The 22699-nt window shown below is 44.0% G+C and overlaps 1 protein-coding gene across 6 annotated transcripts in view; it reads right to left on the bottom strand.

The window, feature by feature from the left end:
- The window catches only part of LETM2 (leucine zipper and EF-hand containing transmembrane protein 2), a 30413-nt gene that overhangs the window by 2655 nt on the left and 5059 nt on the right, over window positions 1–22699 (bottom strand). For 3 of the 6 annotated variants that reach the window (XM_023214539.2, XM_023214540.1, XM_023214538.2), the window contains exons 2-11: window positions 22391–22471; window positions 18006–18459; window positions 16752–16895; window positions 10280–10417; window positions 9638–9838; window positions 8064–8183; window positions 6250–6363; window positions 3726–3818; window positions 3303–3401; window positions 918–2226 (exon numbers count right to left, since the gene is read on the bottom strand). In XM_023214539.2, coding sequence (XP_023070307.1) covers window positions 2164–2226; window positions 3303–3401; window positions 3726–3818; window positions 6250–6363; window positions 8064–8183; window positions 9638–9838; window positions 10280–10417; window positions 16752–16895; window positions 18006–18459; window positions 22391–22437 — 1473 coding nt within the window. In that variant the 5' untranslated portion in view covers window positions 22438–22471 and the 3' untranslated portion in view covers window positions 918–2163. Of the gene's footprint in view, window positions 1–917; window positions 2227–3302; window positions 3402–3725; window positions 3819–6249; window positions 6364–8063; window positions 8184–9637; window positions 9839–10279; window positions 10418–16751; window positions 16896–18005; window positions 18460–22390; window positions 22472–22699 lie in introns of those variants that run through there. The other 3 variants (XM_023214542.2, XM_023214544.2, XM_023214543.2) reach the window with 3 other exon arrangements.

Here is a 22699-nt window from a genome sequence, read left to right as displayed (position 1 = left end):
AGGAGGCGGACGTTGCAGTGAGCCAAGATCGCTCCACTGCACTCCAGCCTGGGTGACAGCAAGACTGTCTCAAAAATTAAAAAGTCTAAAGTCATACCCAGTGAGATCATTAGCAGCAGGTAGAGCCAAGGCATCTGCATCTATAGAGAAGGGAGCAGAGAGGAGAAAGCTCTGAAGCAGCCGGAACAGCCTTCCATTCCCTCTGCTGAGGAGAGCCAGAGAAGAGGGTGGTCAGTAAGAACCCAGCTGCTAAGACTTGGTCTGGGCGGGTTCCCTCTAGGTGGACCCTCAGCAGTATTCAGGAGCATTTCCACCGTAACTGCCCCACATGCAGGTCTTCGCACATAGAAGGGATCTCTTTCATAAACATGCTAACTAGAGGTGTAACTGTCTCATTACCCCGGGAGGCTAGCACCAGTGTGGTGTGTGGTGCTGGCTCTCAGGGGACACTGCATGTCTCCTCCCAGCTCTGCACTGTCCAGTGGTACCATGGCAGTGGCTTGAAATCAACATGGTGGGAGGATTTATACCACTGGAATAACCAGATGCTATAAATCAGGGCTTTCCCCCCTCAAAGAGTTGGTGGTTAACGATTTACCAGAACACCACTAGCTGGGATTAGATGTAAGGATCATTGAACCCAACAGCCAAGCACCCCAAGTGATGAGAACAACGACACATCCTTGACTTCTCTGAGCTGCTAGCAGAAGAGTGGGAGGAGAGGTGTATCAAGTGGCCCAGGTCTTTTGACCAAGTCACTGCTCATTCCCACCCTGCTTGGAGGGAAAGCCAGAAGGAACTGTAGGACAGCCCAGCAGTACCTATGACTCATTCAGCTAAAACAGGATTGAACAAGTTTAGCTAATCCTTTTCCCACATTTAACACCTGAAATGTGGACTAATTAAAACACCCGTCATTTTTGAAACGGGAAAATATATTGTGAATCACCTCGCTAGGCAGGATCCATGACTGCTGTATTTGCACAGTAGGGATTCATCATTCCCAAAGAACTGGGCTTCATTAGTGGGACATGGTGGGGCTTCTCTGATGGAGCAGAAGTTTAGAAAGCACTGTAGAATACATATTCTTGTTGTGAAGTGCTGGTGACATTCCTCATTTAGGTGATCCCAGACAGGACAGTTGAGTTTTACTTATTTTAATTGACTGCTGTCTAACCACAGCAAGTAAATCTAATTTTATCACCTACAGGCTGAAATACCTTTGGCCTTCTAACCACTCCCCAAGGGAAGAAAGCCCTTGGTCAGCTGCATGGCAGTCTATTATTTCAGTATTATTAATACTGAAAACACCAAACATAAATATCCTAATGTGATACTTGTTGCTGGGTAGCACAGGGATTATATCAGACCTTCACAACTCCTATGACTAATAAATAGTCTTGTGAAAGACAAACTGGCCAGAAACACACACACCCAACACAAACAAATGATTAAGGCTTAAACCCTTAATTATGCTTCTAGCAAAATGGTGGCTAATGAAAGCCATATGCGCTAGAAGAGTGGCTGCCTAGCAGATTGCTGCAGCCTCTGCAGGCCCAAGAGGGGGATGTCAGAAGCAGCCAAATCTTTCTGATTGCCAGTCTGTTTAACTTCCCATTTTCTCCAAGAAGCTTCATTATATCCAGAAAGATCTTTTGGGGAGTATATCCATCCCATCTCATAAGGTACTTTGTTTCCAGGGTGTTGATTCTACTGGTGGATCATTCAGAAAGTTAATCAGGTGCTCCTAAAATGGTTTTTGGAACTTCCAAGTTCTTACTCAGAATTCCAAGCCATAGGAGACAGAGGTATCTAAGGTGCCAAGCTGATTCCATTGTGCAAAAAATTTCCCCTCTTAAGGGACGTACACATGAAACTAAAAAAACAACATGGTGGGGGGTGGGCTTTATACAAAGTTGAGTGGGGTGACAATGGCACAGAGGAAATGGGACTTCGCAATTATATTTTTATAAGGGGTCTGAACTTGGTCTCACTACTCACATCACCTGGAATGGTTACCAGGCCTCAAAGGACTGCCCCATGGGCTAAACGACTGATCCACTCTCTGAAGCCAGACAGAGTGTCTTAGCTGGGAGATCCTTTACAGATGCCACTGTTGAGGGCCGGAAGCTGGAGAGAGTGAGCTCCATCCTCAAGTAGTCCTTATGCTCCTTTTGAACTAGCCTTGCTGTTCTGGGCTGTCATTTGTGATTTGGCCTGGAGCGTCTAGGCGTAAAAAACAAAAGGATTGTAGGCATTAGTCACAGACGTGTAAGTTCTTAAGGAGTGAATGCCATTTTTGTTTTCTTTTTTTTTTTTTTTTTTTTTTTGAGGCGGAGTCTCGCTCTGTCGCCCGGACTGGAGTGCAGTGGCCGGATCTCAGCTCACTGCAAGCTCTGCCTCCTGGGTTTATGCCATTCTCCTGCCTCAGCCTCCCGAGTAGCTGGGACTTACAGGCGCCCGCCACCTCGCCCGGCTAGTTTTTTTTGTATTTTTAGTAGAGACTGGGTTTCACTGTGTTAGCCAGGATGGTCTCGATCTCCTGACCTCGTGATCCACCCGTCTCGGCCTCCCAAAGTGCTGGGATTACAGGCTTGAGCCACCGCGCCCGGCCCATTTTTGTTTTCTTAATCAAAATAGTGACAGACCACAAAAGTCAAATCTGAGATTATAATTCACCTTGGTAATAAAAGATACAGGAGATTTACAAAAAACAAGGTCTGTGTGTGCCTTGGGATGCTTTTCTGGGCTTACCCCATATGTGTGTTAATAGATTCTCTGTCCTGCCAGCCGTGTCTTTGGTCCACAGGAGCCACTTCCCACTTCAACTCTCCCACAACCTCCCCACTGTTTACTCTTCATGCCCTGTGCTCTTGCCCCAAATCCCTTCACCCAATTGGGAAGACTGGATGATAGATAATTTCTTATTTACGTGCATTTCTCCTGAAATTCAAGTTGCTTTCCAGCTAGTGTTTCCTGACATCAGAAGCCTGTGTAAAATACACAACACATGGAAACTATTTCCATCTGGCACATAAGAAAAAAAGGGTCTGCCTATATTGTAACTGGCTTCTAAGCATGTTTTAGTCTGACCCACAATTGTATTGGTGGTTTTTTGCTTTTGGATAGTTGAAGTAAAAAACGTGGTTATAAGATGACTAAAGTTCAGCCTACAATTTCCTGTTTGGACAACAGGAAGAATTGTGCAGTGTTTTGCAACAGGACTAATTCTAGATTCTCACTACCCTTAAAGATAACTGGAGGGAGAGGGTTTTTCTTTTTCATTTATTAAAGATACTTACAGCTTCTTTAGAAGTGATGGATCCTTTAGGTAATGAAATAGGTGTTGATGGTGTTATGGGTGATGATGTAACTGGTGGCGGCTGTATAAAGTCTTCATCCTTAAACATCAGAACCAAGAGTTGGGTTACTGATTTAAAACAAAATCTGTATTAATCTACAGTCCACTACCTTGACTACCAGGAACTTGTCACAGCTACCTCATATCCTGGCACAGGATTCAAAAGGCAAAATCTGGAACCTAATTACATATAGCCAAATAATAAGCTTCCTCTTAGAAACAGATCAAACAGTACAATAAGTATTCCTTATTAAGGAACATTATTGTATTGAATTTCAGTTTCATTAAGGAGATTAAAACAGGAGAAATTGACCCATTGCTATTTTCACTTTTTAATTAACCAAATGGAAAGTAACTGTCTAACCTTAGTTCCCTTCCGTTGAGGTGCAAGATCCACCATGTTCTCTTTAGATTCGGTGAAAGTAGGTAATTCCATAAGAATATCAGTCTTTGGAGCCTGGGGAGAGAAACATTTTATGTATCATAAGCTTTCTGCTCTTCCTAAAACCCAGGAACTTTTATAGTAGTCAATGCCTTTTTTAGCACAATTTGCTTTCCACTAAATCCCTAGCTTCCCCCTCCAGCTCCACCCTTTATGAGTAACATGAAATATGCCCCTGACATAGCAACTTAGTATTATTTCTCTTTGGGTTTTGAGTACTTTATATACAAAAGTTGCACTCGGATAGATTCTAGCATTTAAAATAATCATTAGCAAACCACTGATGGTACTGGTCCTGCTGTCAGCCTAAAAAACAAAAAAGCAATTTCTCAATTATTTTTTTTTTCTTTTTTTTCTTTTTTCTTTTCTTTTTTTTTTTTTTTTGAGATGCAGTCTTGCTCTATCACCAAGGCTGGAGTACAGTGGCTCGATCTTGGCTCACTGCAACCTCCCCGTCGCAGGTTCAATCAGTTCTCCCTGCCTCAGCCTCCTGAGTAGCTGGGATTACAGGCGCCTACTACCATGCCTGGCTACTAATTTTTGTATTTTTAGTAGAGACGGTGTTTCGCCATGTTGACCAGGCTGGTTTTGAACTCCTGACCTCAGGTGATCCGCCTGCCTCAGCCTCCCAAAGTGCTGTGATTACAGGCATGAGCCACCACACCTGGTCTCAGTTATTTTCTAGTAGCATTGATATAACTTGGTCTATGTTGCATCTTTTTCATTTTTAGTATCTAATAATAAATGATAAAATAGCCTGATTTACTAAAATGGTAAGCTCCTGTAATGCAAGGAAGATGGGGAGAGGAGTGGTATTATAGATTATGATAAGAATGGGGGTGGTGATAGAATAGCTAGCTAACCTATCTTTAGGAATTAGATTTGAAAAACATATCACTGTGCTTTGGAAGTTATTTGTATACTTTGGAGGGATAAGGCTACATACATCCAAAATTACAGTATATTTGATGTCTCTATTCTTCACAGAACCTAGCATGCTACTTGTTCTCATTTTGTATATATACATGGAGAATAGAAGTTTAAAAACATGGGTGGGAAAAAGCCAATAAATTGCTTAGGAGCTTATCATTTTGTCATTAATTCCTTTCTCACCCACTCCAGAAAAGCAATGTCTGGAGAAAGAGCTGATGGCCCTCTAGAATAATTCTGAGAACCCAAATTTAGCTGAGACAGTGAGCTCCTCCAAGATTTCCTAGCCCCTGAGAGCAATCTAAGAATGACTGTTGACTTTGGTCTGTCTCACATGAATGGTTCCTTGAGTTGGATAGAATAAGAACCCACTAGCCTGCCTTTTAGAACATGGTCTATACTCTGAAACTGCTCCTAGTCTCCCTAGAGTTTTTCCTGGACAAATCCCAAAACCAGATTACTCTAGAAATATGAAAAAGGAAAGCAAGATGGTGTTTCCTGAAGTTGGGTTTTCATACTGGACTTCAGATAATTTTCCTTGGCTTGTCCAAGGAGTCAACAGCGTAATTAAGATACAAAATGGCCCTCACTTAGTACTTGGACTAATCCCCTAAACCACAGTGTAGCATCTTCTACAAGAGTCTTTCCTTTCTTACTTATGCGGGGTTCTGAGTCAGACAGGAAGCCACCAGCTATAGAAGCGAGAGGCCCTTTCTGATGGGCCCAGAGCAAGATGCTATAGTGACTGGGCCAATCCTATGCTCTTCCCTACAACACCCGGAAGAAAAATGACTAAGGAAATGAGTTGAAGGGCATTCTAGATTAGCTATTCAATGCTTAAAAACTAATAGGAATCTGGACAAATGAACAGCAAACATTCAGTCTAAAAGGAGAAAGCAACAGAAACACCCACACACACAAGTCTGCTAATGAAGATGAGATAGTTAAGGAAAAGGAATAAACTGCACCTATTAGTAAAATTCTCAAACTGGGCTCAAAGGCAGTAGCAGCCTTAAGGCTGCAGGTAGTCTGAGTGGCTTCAGTTTTCTGTTTGTTTTGTTTGAGATGGAGTCTCATTCTGTTGCCCAGGCTGGAGTGCAATGGCGTGATCTCATCTCACTGCAACCTCCGCCTCCCAGGTTCAAGCAATACTGCCTCAGCCTCCCAAGTAGCTGGGATTACATGTGCCCGCCACCATGCCCTGCTATTTTTTGTATGTTTAGTAGAGACGGGGTTTCACCATGTTGGTCAGGCTGGTTTTGAACTCCTGACCTCAGGTGATCCACCTACCTCGGCCTCCCAAAGTGCTGAGATTACAGGCGTGAGCCACTGTGCCTGGCCTTTGTTTTGTTGTGGTTGGTTGGTTTTTCAGGAATTTTTAAAACGTAAAGCCAGTTGGGCCAAATTCCAAAAGGCCAAAAGAAATGCCTGTTCTGACTGCAGGAGTACACCAAGTGTTTATGGAGAGGCCTCAGCTGGATGGACATTGAGGGTGCCCATGAGCCCAGTTACTCACCTCCCCGCTGAGTGGTATCTCAATAGGCTTGGGCTTCACATCTATCAGGTAGAAGGTGCGGGACAGGAGCAAAAGGGAAGGAGGGACGTTCTCCTTCAGGTGGAGGTCCTGCCACTGGAGAACAGGAGGGGAACAACACGTGAGAATCACAGAACGCCAGAGCTGGAGTGATCCGCGGTGATGTGCCGCCTCCCTCGCTGACACCTTCCGCCAAGCCGCTCAGGTGATGAGTAACGGCAGAACACGGACAGGGGCCCAGCCCTGGCTTCTGCACTGAGAGGGTACCCTGCCGACTCCTTCACTATGGTGGAATCACTCTCGGAGAATTCAATTGAACTGTCAACCCAGTCAAGTATCTTCTCCTGGACAAAGTGTAGATAATGTGAAAGAATAAATCACAGGCTGAGCAACACAGGGCGACTCTGTCTCCACAAAAAAATTTCTAATTATCTGGGTATAGTGGTACATGCCCGTGGTCCCAGCTAGGGAGGCTGAGGTGCTTGAGCCCAGGAGTTTGAGCCTGCAGTGGCCTGTGTTAATGCCACTGCATTCCAGCCTGGGTGACAGAGTGAAACCCTGTCTTCTTAAGATCAGTAATATATGCACAAAAGATAAAATTCAAAAAGTAACATAAATAAATATTCAGAAAGCTTGTGCAGTGACCATGTCATAGCCAACGTTCAAGAAATACATGATTTTAAGGATCTTTCTCTACAATGTGCTGTCTTCCAACCAGAGCTGGTCCGACATACGAGAGGAAAAAGTGACCTAACACGGTTTCCAAGCCATGGCTGGTATCCTGAGATTATCTGCGCACTCTTCATGGCATTTTTTTACAATGATGGGAATGAAATGTAATAGGAGTTACTCCTTTGTTTTAAAGCATGGATGCTCTTAAAGTACAAATATGCTATCTGAGGAAAAATATTAAACATGGGTTAACACAGCGTGTGTTGGTTTGGGGCACTAATTGAAAAGCAGCCCCAGGTGGGCCACCAGGCAAAGTGGGGACCTCCAGACAGATTCACACAGATAACAGGCCTTAAACTGAAATTTTTGCCAGGACCCTTTACACTACGTGGAGTAGGTCAAAATTCTAAGGTGGCTCCAAGACACCTTGTCCCTGCAGCACCCACACTCTCTCCTAGTTATTCAACAGTATTCTAGGTGCTGTGTGAAGGGATTCTACAGGTGTAACTGAGGTCCCAAGTCGGTTGACCTTAAGATAGGGAGACTCTTTGGATGGGCCTCACCAATCACATGAGACCTTCAGTCTGGGGCTAGAGGTCAAACACAGGGGAAATTGGAGATTTCAAGCACAAGGAAGCTCTGGCATATGAGAAGTTCTCTGATGTTGGCTTTGCAGATGAAGGAGGCCAAGAGGCAAGGAATACAGGTGGCCACTAGATGCTGAGAGTAGCCCTGGGCTCACAGCCAGCCGGGAAACAAAGACAGTCCGACAGCTGCAAGGAACTAGGTTCAGCCAACAACTGAATGAACTTGGAAGCAAGTCGTTTCCCACAGCCTCCAAAGGAAGACAGCCTGCACTTCTGACCTACCAACTGTGAGCTAATATACCAGTGTTGTTTTAAGCCACTAAGTTCATGGTCATTTCGTAGGCAGCAATGGAAAACTGATAAGAGATCCCAATCAAAGTCAAAAATCAACCTAGTTCTTCAACATCCCACAGCTCAATGAAATAAGGCAAATTAGGTAAGACGGTTCACTTGCAAAGGAGAAATCACATAAGGAGGTCTGCATATTGTAGAAGAGAGTTCTAGGGAAGAGGACCCCGGAGGGGTGCTGCTACTTGCCTCTGTGAGCTGTTGTCGCAGTTGTTCCTCCGTGAGACCCAGTGATCTCATCCCTCGGGCCCTACAGGCGGACTGTAGTTCGGATACACTCAATGCCCTCACCCCTTCCTTGGCAATTATCTGAAAGAAATGTAAGGGATGGAGCTTTTGATTCCAATTTTATGTAATCCCTAAATTCCAGTAAATCAGTGGAAACAGAATCGGAGGCTTGGACACTTTGTACCTTGCACTGGCTGCTGCAGCAAAGGCATAGGGAGGTGGCAGTTGAAATAACGGGAATCCTGCCAACAGGTATTAGCAATATTAGGGATATTTACACAACTCCTCCCCAACATTCTGTCATCAGAGTAATTATTTCCCCTCTTGATCTGCATTTTGTCTGGTTGTGACATATCTACTTTTCTCTTCCGTGGCAGCTTTATGGTTCATTAGAAAAAAGTAGTTCACTTGAAAAGCTCACAATGTACCATTTGCTGCATGTCACTGTAGTGTTTTCCCCTGCTGTCCCCCCACCACCCCCAGAAATGGCCCTGACACACTGATCCACAAAACTCCCTCAGTAAATAACACAGTTTCTGCTTGGCGTAACCCAAAACTGTGGTATCTCTGGAACCAGTATTGTTTATTGCAAAGCTCTAAGAGCAACAACTGAAATCTAAATGGGGCCAAAGGGATCATGCTTTCTCAGTTCTGGGAAACCTGCTCCCCCAGGCGGAATGCTTATAAAGCAGCTGATTCTGAGTCAAGAAACATTCCTTCCATTTTTTCAAAAAGCCTAATTAGTAGTTATAGTCCAAGGGTGCCTTTCTTCTACAAGGTGTTGAGGCTCTGCTTTTCCTCCCAGCATTAAGTTTTGCATACCAAGCCAACTGCCCCTTCTTGGCAGGCCAATGTGCCCAGCAGAATATTGACTTTGGCACCAGCTTCCCGGTATGAGAGCACAAGTGTGGGAGCAGAGCTTTGTCAGGAATCTACTGAGCTGCTATTTCCTTTCCAGCAGGTCCTAACTGCTTTAGATGAGTCCCAGCTAAGACATCCAAATTACTAACTGCTTATGATGGCCTTCTCAATAAATGGGTAAGGGGATGACAACCCCTCAAATGAGTAATCAAGGTTCAAGTTGTCATGGTAATGGTTGTTTAAACCACTCATTTTGTCAGAACCCAACATGACCAGACCCAACGGAAAATACTGCACTTCTACCCAGGCGTGGTGGCTCACACCTGTCATCCCAGCACTTTGGGAGGCTGAGGCAAGCAGATCACTTGAGGTCAGGAGTTTGAGACCAGCCTGGCCAACATGGTGAAGCCCCATCTCTACTAAAAATAGAAAAATTAGCTGGGTGTGGTGGTGCATGCCTGTAATCCCAGCTACTTGGGAGGCTGAGGTGGGAGAATCACTTGAACCCGGAAGGCAGAGGTTGCAATAAGCCAGGATTGCGCCACTGCAGCCTGGGCAACAGAGCAAGACTTCGTCTCAAAAACAAAAACAATACTGCACAGTTCGTCCCACAGGCACCCTAAGGTATCTCCCAAAAACTTGCTAATTCCCTAGAGCTATGGTTAAGCTCTTACTTCATCATCTGCTTTTATAGACTTCAGTTTCATCAGGAGCTGAAAGCGGAGCAGGTTGTTGGTTCCAAACGTCTGCATTTCTAGCAGTTTGCAAAGGGCAACCAGCTGAGGGCGATCTAAGTGTTCCAGGGCCAGCTGGTCCTCAAATAGTTTGGAGAAGCGAACTATCTCCTTTGTGCTGGGCTTGTGGCCTGTCTGGACCTACGCAGTGGGACAAAGAGGCCAATTAAAAATGTGTTTCCTACTTAATTTAACTTTCCCAATAGGCTATTTGAAAGAGACACCAAAGCATTTATGGGACTCTGTCTGACATCTGGAAATGGGTCTCATGGTATAAAGAAAAGATATCCATCCGAAGTCAAACTACATCAGCTGAAAAATCAGGAGTTCGGAAGTTTGACTCTAAATCTACTGTTCTTTCCAAGAAGTTATCAATGTCTTCAACATGCTCATTACTTAAGACAGGCTTTTCTGCAAACTACTATCAATGTTTATAATATTAAATGTTTACAATATTGTACGTTCATAATTTAGATATTTGCAATTTCAAAGATGGTGAAGTTTGGGAAATCCATGATGACATGTGTTTTTCATATAACTCCCAACCCTGAAGTTGTTTGGCATTACATAAAAGATGGACACCTGCTTCACATAGGATGACAGCTGTGTAGAGGCATCGCCCATCTTGGCTCTGTTCCTCCTTGCCATTTCTGTCATGGTTTCTTGAAGAAATTTTGCTAGTTCCAACTTTACAGCCATTTTCTTTTTCTGTTTTTCTTCCTTAATGGTAGAAGAATAAAAGTTACTCAATCCTTCATGAATGCAAATTGGTAGATAAAGATGGGAGAAAAACAACTGTCTCCTTGTTATTGCTCATCCCTATATCATGTAATAATATGATGCTCCGGCATAGCTGAATGGGTTTGTGAGACCAAAGCAAGTAAAAAGAAGCCTCCATTTGGAACTTGTCTCCTTACTTTTGTTTCTCACTAATACAATAATCATAAGCATTTGATAGATCCAAAATGTTCCCCCAGTGGGAGGCTTTATCATTATTTAGAATGAGATACTATCTCTCTCTCTCTCTCTTTGAGATGAAGTCCAACTCTGTTGCCCAGGCTGGGGTGCAGTGGCACGATCTCGGCTCACCGTAACCTCCACCTCCCGGGCTCAAGCGATTCTCCTGCCTCAGCCTCCTGAATAGCTGGGATTACAGGTGCGTGCCACCACACCTGGCTGATTTTTTTTTTTTTTTTTGAGATGGAGTTTCACTCTGTCACCCAGGCTGGAGTGCAGAGGTACCATCTTGACTCACCGCAACCTCTGTCTCCCAGGTTCAAGCAATTCTCCTGCCTCAGCCTCCCAAATAGCTGGGATTACAGACACACGCCACCACACCGGGCTGATTTTTGTATTTTCAGTAGAGTAGGGATTTTCGCCATGTTGGCCAGGCTGGTCTTGAACTCCTGACCTCAAGTGATCCGCCCGTCTCAGCCTCCCAAAGTGCTGGGATTACAGGCTTGAGCTACGGCACCCAGACAAGAATGAGATGCTATCTCTTAACCTGGTGCAAACTATTCAGGCTGCCAGTTGAGCCAACTCCTTGTTTGAGTGGCCCTGGGTTTTGCTTTACAAACAAAAGAAAACTAGGAAATGGACTCTACACTAATGTAGCTTACAGTTTAATAGAAAACAGACATAAGTAATTACAATACAATGAGTTAAGTGCTCTAACAGACATGAACACAGCACTACACAAAAGAAAAGTAAATGGATATTCGTAGGACACTGTTAGCTGGTGTTTCTTAATCCTTGTTCATCATCAGAAATGTACTATGGTAGCATTTTCAAAATAACCACAGTCAGGACTCAGTGGTAAAGAAAAACAGGAATCTGTATATTTTTAAGTTGCCTAGGAGATTCTAATGATCAGCCAATCTTAAGAATCACTGATTTTTAGATAGATCTTAAAAGATATAACAACAACAACAACAAAATCACACAATAGCATGATCAGAACCCACTTAGTGGCTGGGTGAGGCGGCTTACACCTGTAATCCCAGCACTTTGGGAGGCCGAGGCGGGTGAATCACCCGAGGTCAGGAGTTTGGGATCAGCCTGGCCTGTCATGGTGAAACCCTGTCTCTACTAAAAATACAAGAATTAGCCAGGCGTGGTGGCACATGCCTGTAATTCCAGCTACTCAGGAGGCTGAGGCAGGAGAATCACTTAAACCTCAGGGGAGGAGGCAGTAAGCCGAGATTGCCTTACTGCACTCCAGCCTGGGCAGCAGCGCAAGACTCTGTCAAAAACAAACAAACAAACAAAACCCACTTAGCCATTTCATTCATCCATATCCTTCCATCCATCCATTTATTTATTGCACATCTACCGTGTATTAGGTACTGGAGATAAAATGAACAATAACAGGTAAGAATTCCTGCCATCATGGAACTTTTAGTATAGTGGGAGAGACAAACATTAGTGACTAATGATAATCCCGTAATTCTTCACATTAATATAGAAGCATAATGGGTAAGTGCTATGAAAGAGAAATACATGGTGCTGTGATCTGATGTAAACAGAAAGCTCCTCTCTCCATGGAACAAAGCAAACAAGAATTTTCTGAGACGGTGGCCATGATGTAGACATATTTGTATGTTTCAGGGAATGAGTGGTGTTCAGGAAAGAGAGAACATTTAGATAAATCACTTCCTCTACTCCCCCCATCTTCCTGAATTCACTAATACTTTCCTTGGAATGTTATGGCATTAATTCTAGATGCTGATTATTTTAAATGTAAGCAAATTAAACCATTGCCAGGCAGTCAAATATTGTAATTTGATTTTATCCTGTGAAGGTATCCCGAATTTGTCTTCAAGACATTTTTTTTTTTTTTTTTTTTTTAAGATAGAATCTCACTCTGTCACCCAGGTTGGAATGCAGTGGCACGATCTTGGCTCTTGGCAACGTCTGCTTCCCAGGTTCAAGTGATTCTTCTGCCTCAGCCTCCGAAGTGGCTGAGACTACAGGCACGTGCCACCATGCCAGGCTATGTTTTGTATTTTTAGTAGAGATGGGGTTTCACCATGTTGGCCAGGCTCGTACTGAGTTCCTGACCTCAAGTGACCCACCCACCTCAGCCTCCCAAAGTGCTGGGATTACAGGCATGAGCCACCACGCCCAGCCTTCAAGTCTTTATTCTTATTGTTAATTTCATAATGTATTCTCTGTCATCTCTCTCTTGGGCTAGCATTCCAGCTGTTTCCCTTCCTTGGCTCTACCCTCTGCAGCCCCTCCTGCAGCAAAATTATTCTTCCAAAACACAGATCTAATCATGTCATCCACCCAGCTACCCTGCTTCAAACGTTCCGTTTCCATTATTCACCATGGTCAAAGGGAAAGCCTAAATTCTTTTTTTTTTTTTTTTTTTTTTGAGACGGAGTCTTGCTCTGTCGCCCAGGCTGGAGTGCAGTGGCTGGATCTCAGCTCACTGCAACCTCCGTCTCCCGGGTTCACGCCATTCTCCTGCCTCAGCCTCCCGAGTAGCTGGGACCACAGGCGCCGGCCACCTCGCCCGGCTAATTTTTTGTATTTTTAGTAGAGACGGGGTTTCACCGTGTTAGCCAGGATGGTCTCGATCTCCTGACCTCGTGATCCGCCTGTCTCGGCCTCCCAAAGTGCTGGGATTACAGGCTTGAGCCACCGCGGCCGGCTGGAAAGCCTAAATTCTTAAGCTGGTGGATGCCTTCCAACCTGACCCCAACACATCACTTTGTCTGTTTCCTGTCGTTGACGCCCTGGAACTGCCTACTTCAACCACAAATAACCAACCAGCGGTCTCCGATTACATCATACTCTCTTATGCCACTGAGCCATGTTAAATGCTATTCCTTTTATCCAGAATACCTTTGGTAAAATCCCACTTACTCTTTAAGTCTCAGTTCCAAAGTTACCTTTTCTGTGAAAAATTTCCCAATCTTACTGATTTAAAAGTCGTCCTTAAAATTAGCTGGGCGTCTGTAATCTCAGCTACTCAGGAGGCTGAGACAGGAGAATTGCTTGAATCTGGGAGGCGGAGGTTGCGGTGAGCCAAGATTGTGCCACTGCACTCCAGCCCAGGTGATGGTGAGAGAGTTCGTCTCAAAAAAAAAAAAAAGTTGCACTTTTTGTCTTCTCATAATGTTTTGTTCACACCTTCTTACCATACGCTGTCTACGCTGTCTAGTAGAGTGGCACAGAAAGGGGAGAAGGAAGGAGCTGCCTCTGTTTTCTCGCCTGCACAGTAACTGCCACACTCAATGAAGGCTCCCTCTTCTCAGAGACTGCTGAACAGGTCTGTTGTGCTGACTAAATCATACCTACTATTCCACTAGTCAACGCAGTAACAGTGGATTTCTGTTTTCTTTATTCTTTTATTTTTAAACAGGTTCTCACTCTTGCCCAGGCTGGAGTGTGGTGCAGTGGCATGATCTCAGTTCACTGCAGCCTCAACCTCCTGGGCTCAAGCAGTCCTCCCGCCTCAGCCTCCCAAGTAGCTGGGAATACAGGTGCATGCTACCACATCTGGCTAATTTGTTTTACATTAAAAAAAATTTTTTTTTTTTAGAGACAGGGGTCTCACTATATTGCTCAGGCTGGTCTTGAACTCCTGGGCTTAAACAGTCCTCCCACCTCGGCCTCCCAAAATGCTGGGATTACAAGGATGAGCCACTGCATCCAGCCTGTTCTCTTTATTCTTTTGACAGTTAAAATCAAGTTAGAATTTGATGGAGAAGAGAAAATCTTTTCAACAAATGATCCTGGAAAAGCTAGATAGCCACATACAAAAAAGAGAGAAATGAATCTATATACTGACATTACAGTTTTCATAAAAATTAACTCAGCCTGGAGCAGTGGCTCACGTCTGTTATCCCAGCATTTTGGGAGGCCGAGGTGGGCGGATCACCTGAGGTCAGGAGTTCGAGACCAGCCTGGCCAACATGGGAAAATCCTGGCTCTACTAAAAATACAAAAATTAGCTGGGTGTAGTGGCACATGCCTGTAATCCCAGCTACTCAGGAGGCTGAGCAAGGAGAATTGTTTGAACCCAGGAGGCGGAGGTTGCAGGGAGTCGAGATCGCACCATTGCATTCCAGCCTGGGCGACACAGCAAGGCTCTATCTCAAAAAAATAAATAAATAATAAATAAATAAATAAAATGGATCACAGACATAAATGTAAGACAGAAAACTATAAACCTTCTAGAATAAAATAGGAGAAAAATGTAGGTGACCTTCAGTTTGGCAATAAGTTTTTAGCTACAACACCAAAAGCATGATTCATGAAAGAAAAAAACTGATAAGCTGGATGTCATTAGTGTTAAAAGCACTTGCTCTGTGAAATACATGGTTAAGGGAATGAAAAGATAAGACACAGAGTAGAAGAAAACATCTGCATATTATATCTGATAAAGGACTTTTACCCAAAATATACAAAGAACTCAAAATAACAATCAGAAAAAAAAAAAAAAAAAATTAAAAAGTCAACCAAAGGGCCGGATGCAGTGGCTCATGCCTGTAACCCCAGCACTTTGGGAGGCTGAGGTGTGCGGATCACGTGAGGTCAGAAGATCAAGACCAGCCTGGCCAACATGGTGAAACCCTGTCTCCACTAAAAATACAAAAATTGGCTGGGTGCGGTGTGGACGCCTTTAATTCCAGCTACTCGAGAGGCTGAGGCAGGAGAATCACTTGAACCCGGGAAGCAGAGGTTGCAGTGAGCTGAGATTGCACCACTGCACTCCAGCCTGGGTGACAGAGCAAGACTTCTTTTCAAAAAAGAAAAAAAAGTCAACCAAAGATCTAAACAGACACCTCCCCAAAGAAGATACACAAATGGTAAATAAGCACAGGAAAGATACTCAACATCATGTGACATCAGGAGACTGCAAATCAAAACAGTGAGATACCACACTACACACCTGTTTCGTGGCTAATGTCTAGAGCACTGACAACATCAAATGCTGGTACTCTCATTCTTTGCTGGTAAGAATATAGAACAATACAGCCACTTCAGAAGACAGTTTAGCAATTTCTTAAAAGCTAAACATAGTCTTACCATATGATCCACCAATTACTCTCCTAGGTATTTACCCCAATGAGTTGAAAGCTTACATCCACACAAAAACCTGTACATAAGTGTTTATAGCAGTTTTATTCAACATTGCCAAAACCTGGAAGCAATCGAGGTGTCCTTTCATAGGAGAATGGATAAACAAACTGTGGTACAGCCATACAATGGACTGTCATTCAGTGATAAAAATAATTGAGCCATGAAAAGAACTTGAAATGCATATTGCTAGGTGAAAGAAGCCAATCTAAAATGGCTACACACTGTATGATCCCAAGTACATGACATTTTGGAAAAGGCAAAACTACAGAGACAATAAAGAGATCAGTGGCTGCCATGGGTTGGGGGAGGAAGGGAGAGGGACAAATAGGTGGAGCACGGAGATTTTTTTTTTTTTTTTTGAGACAGGGTCTCCCTCTGTCACTCAGGCTGGAGTGCAGTGGCACTATCATAGGTCATTGCAGCCTCGACCTCCTGGGCTCAAGCGATCCTCTTGCTTCAGCTTCCCAAGGAGCTGGGACTACAGCATGAGCTACCATGCCCAACTAATTTTTGCATTTTTTGTAGAAATGGGGTCTCACTATGATGCCCAGGTTGGTCTCAAACTCCTGGGCTCAGATGATCCACCCGCCTCAACCTCCCAAAGTGCTGGAATTACAGACGTAAGCCATTGTGCCTGGCCCACAGGGGATTTTTAGAGCAGTGAAGCTATTCTGTATGATACTGTGACGGTGGATACATGAAGTTATACATTTGCAAAGCCCACACAACTGCTTCAACATAAAGAGTGAACCCTAAAGTATGAGCTTTAATAATAACATATCAATATTGGTTTTTTAATCATTACCAATATAGCACACTAACGCAAGATATGAATTACAGGAGAAATTGTGATGGGGTGGGGTGGGGAGAAGTAGTACTTTCTGCCCAATTTTTCTGTAAACCTAAAAACTCCTCTAACAAAGTTTATTAAATTTTATTAAAGTTAAAAAATCCTACATACCTTTTTGGATTCACTTTCAAAAGTTGATGGCAACATCTCTGGGAAGAGTTTCAGAAACACTGGTAATAAGAATTCCATGAAGGGTACAATTATGAACACCATAAATGGAACCAGGCGGAAGAAATCAACACAAGTTCTCAACAGCTATAGAATTAAATGCATATGCAATATTCATTATTTTAGGGCATGCCAAAAACAAAAATCAAAAACAAAACCAAAAAAACCCTGTCTTGGTTCATTTTCTTTCTTTTAAGAGATAGTGTCTTGCTATGTTGCCCTGTGTGACCTCAAACTCCTGGGTTCAAGCAGTCCTCCCACCTCAGCCTCCCAAGGAGCTGGGATTATAGGCCTATGTGCCATGCTCAGCTTGGTTCTTAAAGTGTTAAAAACCCAAGACAGGTTTTCTGCAGCTGTTTATAAAAATGAAAAGGCAGGGTTTTCCTGTTTACCATAGCTCTGAAGCAATTTTTATGGGATATCTTAAAGGAAGTCTACGACAATAAAAATATTATTGGCATCTCCTAGACTTCATCTATGTTAGAGGGTCCATACTTTAATAGCATTGTATCACTTAAAAGTGTTTTTTGTTTGTTTGTTTGTGTTTTTGCAGCGGTGTCTCACTCCAGGCTGGAGTGCAGTGGCACTATCTCGGCTGACTGCAACCTCCGCCTCCCAAGTTCAAGCCATTCTCCTGCCTCAGCCTCCTGGGTAGCTGGGACTACAGGCACATGCCACCATGCCCGGCTAATTTTTGTATTTTTTTTAGTAGACAAGGGTTTCACTGTGTTGGCCAATCTGGTCTCAAACTCCTGAACTCAAGTGACCTGCCCACTTTGGCCTCCCAAAGTGCTGGGATTACAGGTGTGAGCCATCGTGCCCAACCAAAATTGGGTTTTAAAATGCATCTGCTTAATATATTAACAACAGTTGAAACATGAAGCCTCTCAACTTCTTGGAAAAATTTAAAAAACATAACCATTCCACAAATGTGCACATGTACCCCTGAACCGTTAAAAAATAAAAAATAAAAGTTTTTTTAAAAACCGTTCTACGGGAAAATATATAACAAATTCCAGAATACCGACTAAAGTTGTACAGTAAGTCAGTTGCAGACAAGAAACTGGTTCTCACCAGCAGTTGTTATTCCTACTCTGGGATTTTTAAGATGAAGTTTACATTGAATTTAAATAGTTGAATTCCCAAATAGTTCATTTTAATTTCACATTTTCTTTCTCAAATATGATTCTTGCCTACCCTTCGCCTCTCTCGTCTGGTCAGGACCTGTCCATGCAACAGCCTCCAAACCATTCTGGCAGCAACTTTGGCATCAATCCAAAGTAAGTAGAATCCATTGTAAAAATATTTAAGTTCATCCATGATTTTTTGTCTATAAGATTGTTCGCCTTCTTTAATCTTCGTGCCAGTTTCTTTTGTGGCCTGAGGGCTCGTCACCTGTGGATGTTTTGGGGCTTGCTCCAGCTGAGGTTTGCCAGGAACCTCTCGCAGCCAGCAAGTGGATGTGTGTAGCTTTTGTATTAGTCTAGTTCCTGGGTGAAGTACTGTATTGCCTGGCTGACTAGGATCCGAGTACTTCCTGCTCTCATAGTTCTTCATACATGTCTTATTTAAATGGGAATCTGACAAGTGAAGAAATGCACATGATGGGGAATAAGAAGAGCAGGTAGGATGGACAAAATGGCTAGGGAATCTGGAATAAAAAGCAACATCCTATGAGTTAAGTACATACTATTACAAAGCACACACTATCATAAAGCACAAACTATTAAAGAAATAGATAGTACATCCAGTCAAAATACAACAGCTTTTTTTTTTTTTTTTTTTTCTTCACTCCCATTGCCCAGGCTGGAGTGCAGTTGCACGATCTCAGCTCACTACAACCTATGACACCTGGGGTCAAGCGATTCTCCTGCCTCAGCCTTCTTAGTAGCTAGGATTACAGGCACAGACCACCATGCCCGGCCAATTTTTGTATTTTTAGTAGAGATGGGGTTTCACCACATTGGCCAGGCTAGTCTCAAACTCCTGACCTCAGGTGATCCGCCTGCCTTAGCTTCCTTAAGTGCTGGAATTATAGGCATGAGCCACCATGCCTGGCCAAGGAATATTGTTTCAAAGACACATTTGATGGTCACTGTAGGAATTAACCAGTCACATAATACTGCCTTACCTATGCAGTGTCTTTGAACTCCTCAACTTACAGCTGAAATACCCTTCACCTAAATTCTTCAAGAACATTAGGGCTGGCCGCGGTGGCTCATGTCTGTAATCCCAGCACTTTGGGAGGCCAAGGCAGGTGGATCACCTGAGGTCAGGAGTTCGAGACCAGCCTGGCCAACATGGTGAAACCCAGTCCCTACTAAAAATACAAAAATTAGCCGGGTATGGTGTCATGCACCTGTAATCCCAGCTACTAGGGAAGCTGAGGCAGGAGAATCGCTTGAACCCAGGAGGTGAAGGTTGCAGTGAGACAAGACTATGCCACTGCACTCCAGCCTGGGCAACAAAGTGAGACTCCGTCTCAAAAAAAAACAAAAAACGAAAAACAAAAAAAACACACGATTAGAATTGGGCACCCCAATTAAGGGTTTCTATCTTCTGGTATTGCAACAGCCCAGAGTTTGCAGTTAAACTATCATATCAGATTGTTTGAAAATAAAAATATGGGCCACACATGGTGGCTCATGCCTGTAATCCCAGCACTTTGGGAGGCCGAGGGGGGCGGATCACGAGATCAAGAGATCGAGACCATCCTGGCCAACATGGTGAAACCCGTCTACTAAAAATACAAAAATTAGCTGGGCATGGTGGAGTGCACCTGTAGTCCCAGCTACTCGGGAGGCTGAGGCAGGAGAATTTCTTGAACCCAGGAAGCAGCGGCTGCAGTGAGCCGAGACTGCGCCACTGTACTCCAGCCTGGTGACAGACCGAGACTCTGTCTCACAAAAAAAACAAAAAACAAAAAACAATAAAACAAAAATAAACAAACAAAAAATTTGTCTTGGTTCTTTCTTTTTTTTTTTTTTTTTTGAGACGGAGTCTCACGCTGTTGCCCAGGCTGGAGTGCAGTGGCGCGATCTTGACTCACTGTAACCTCCACCTCCTGGGTTCAAACGATTCTCTTGCCTCAGCCTCCCGAGTATCTGGGAATACAGGTGCCCGCCACCACACCTGGCTAATCTTTACATTTTTAGTAGAGATGGGATTTCACCATGTTGGCAAGGCTGGTTTCGAACTCCTGACCTCAAGTGATCTGCCTGCCTCGGCCTCCCAAAGTGCCGGGATTACAGGCGTGAGCCACCACACCTGGCTCTTTTTTTTTTTCTTTTTGTTTAAGAGACAGACTCTTGCTGTGTTGCCCAGGCTGGCCTCAAACCCCTGGGCTCAAGCAATCCTCCCACCTCAGCCTCCTAAGGAGCTGAGATTACAGGCACATGCACCATGCCTGGTTTAGTTCTTAAGATGTTAAAAACCCAGGCTGGAGTAGAGTGGTGTGATCACAGCTCACTGCAGCCTCGACCTCCCAGGCTCAGCATCCTGAGTAGCTAGGACTACAGGCCCACACCACCACGCCCAGCTAGTTTTAAAAATTTTCGTAGAGATGAGGTCTCACTATGTTATCCAGGCTGTTCTTTTTTTTTGAGACGGCGTCTCACTCTGTTGCCCAGACTAGAGTGCAGTGGTGCGATCTCGGCTCACTGCAAGCTCCGCCTCCCAGGTTCAAGCGATTCTCCTGCTGTAGCCTCCTGAGTAGCTAGGACTACAGGTGCGTGCCACCACGTCCAGCTAATTTTTGTATTTTTAGTAGAGATGGGGTTTCACCATGTTGGCCAGGATGGTCTCAATCTCTTGACCTTGTGATCCACCCACCTCAGCCTCCCAAAGTGTTGGGATTACAGGTGTGAGCCTGGCCTCAGGCTATTCTTGAACTCTTGGGCTCAGGCTATCTTCCTGCCTAAGGCTTCCAAAAGTGCTGAGATTATAGGTGTGAGCCACTGCAGCCAGCCTCAGACTATTTTTGAAGGATGCCAAGATAAAACACTCTTTGAATGGCCAAAAGGGGAAAAGTAAGTGCTCAGTGAATAGTCTTTATTTATTCTCAGTGAATAAATAAATGGTGGCGGGGCACGGTGGCTCATGCCTGTAATCCCAGCAGTTTGGGAGGCTAAGGCAGGTGGATCACTTGAGGTCAGGAGTTCAAGACCAGCCTGGCCAACATGGAGAAATCCTGTCTCTACAAAAATACAAAAAAATTAGCTGGGCATGGTGGTGCACGCCTGTAATCCCAGCTACTCGGGAGTCTTGAGACAGGAGAACCACTTGAACCCAGGAGGCAGAGGTTGCAAGGAGCCACGATCGTGCCATTGCACTCCAGCCTGGGCAATAGAGCGACACTTCATCTCAAAAAAAAAAAAAAAAAAAAAAGTAACAGACCGTAATGGGACACAAATATGCCCTAACACTGGCTGTTCATCAACCATTTTACTTGCTTTACATCTAAGGACCTCACATGATGTTCATCAATTACAGAGACGTCACTCTAAAACCATTATATCTTCTGGCTGGGCATGGTGGCTCATGCCTATAATCCCAGCACTTTGGGAAACCCAGGCTGGCGGATTACCTGAGGTCAGGAGTTCAAGACCAGCCTGGCCAACATGGCGAAACCCCATCTGTACTAAATATACAAAAATTAGTGGGGTGTGGTGGTACATGTCTGTAATCCCAGCTACTTGTAAGACTGAGGCAGGAAAATCTCTTGAACCTGGGAGGTAGAGGCTGCAGTGAGCCAAGATATCATGCCACTGCACTCCAGCCTGGGCAACAGAGTGATACTCCATCCCAAAAAAAGAAAAAAGAAAAAAAAAAAACTACATCTTTTTTTTTTTTTCAGATGGATTTTCACTCTTGTTGCCCAAGCTGGAGTGCAGTGGTCTAGTCTTGGCTCACTGCAACCTCCACCTCCCGAGTTCAAGCGATTCTCCTGTCTCAGCCTCCCAAGTAGCTGGGATTATAGGCTCCTGCCACCATGCCGGCTAATTTTTGTAGTTTTAGTAGAGACGGGGTTTCACCATATTGGTCAGGCTGGTCTCGAACTCCTGACCTCAGGCAGTGCCCTCGCCTTGGCCTCCCAAAGTGCTGGGATTACAGGTGTGAGCCACTGCACCCAGCCTCCAAGAAACTTTTAACTGTGTACTAAACCAATCCTTTTACACATATCCTTTCCATCTAGAAGGATGAAGTTCAGGCCAGGCGAGGTGACTCATGCCTGTAATCCCAGCAGTTTGGGAGGCTGAGGCAGGAAGATCCCCTGAGGTCAGGAGTTCCAGATCAGCCTGGTCAACATGGTGAAACCTTGTCTCTATTAAAAATACAAAGATCAGCCGGAGGTGGTGGCAAACACCTGTAATCCCAGCTACTTGGGAGGCTGAGGCAGGAGAGTAGCTTGAACCTGGGAGGCAGAGGTTGCAGTGAGCCAAGATTGTGCCATTGAACTCCAGCCTGGGCGACAGAGTGCAACTCCATCTCAAAAAATAAAAATAAAAATAAAAATAAAAATAAATAAATTTACAAAAAAAAGAAGAATTAAGTTCATATTGGGGGGTAACTCCAATGCTTACCTTGTTCGAGCAATAGCTAAGACTGAATTATAACTGTAGAAGGCCATATTTATTTTTGTCTCAAGTAGTTAACATAAGGACCTAGGCAAAAGGAGTAAGTAAACAATTTAGTACTTTAAAAACACATCAATTAAAAGACATCAGGATTTTAGTGTTTTTAACTATTGCAAAGGTAGAACATTTGCATAGTTAAGATACAAAATCTCCTTCAAGCTCATTTCCAACAATCAGATATTTTCTTAGCTCTGGACTTGAGAATGGTACCTTGAGATTCCAACAAATAGTAATGATCTCTAAGATGATGTCGCT

Source organism: Piliocolobus tephrosceles, chromosome 7, assembly GCF_002776525.5.
Source record: "Piliocolobus tephrosceles isolate RC106 chromosome 7, ASM277652v3, whole genome shotgun sequence".
In the NCBI taxonomy this organism is placed as follows: domain Eukaryota; kingdom Metazoa; phylum Chordata; class Mammalia; order Primates; family Cercopithecidae; genus Piliocolobus; species Piliocolobus tephrosceles.
The sequence above is the reverse complement of the archived record's forward strand: the minus strand, read 5'-3'. Positions and strand labels throughout refer to the sequence as shown.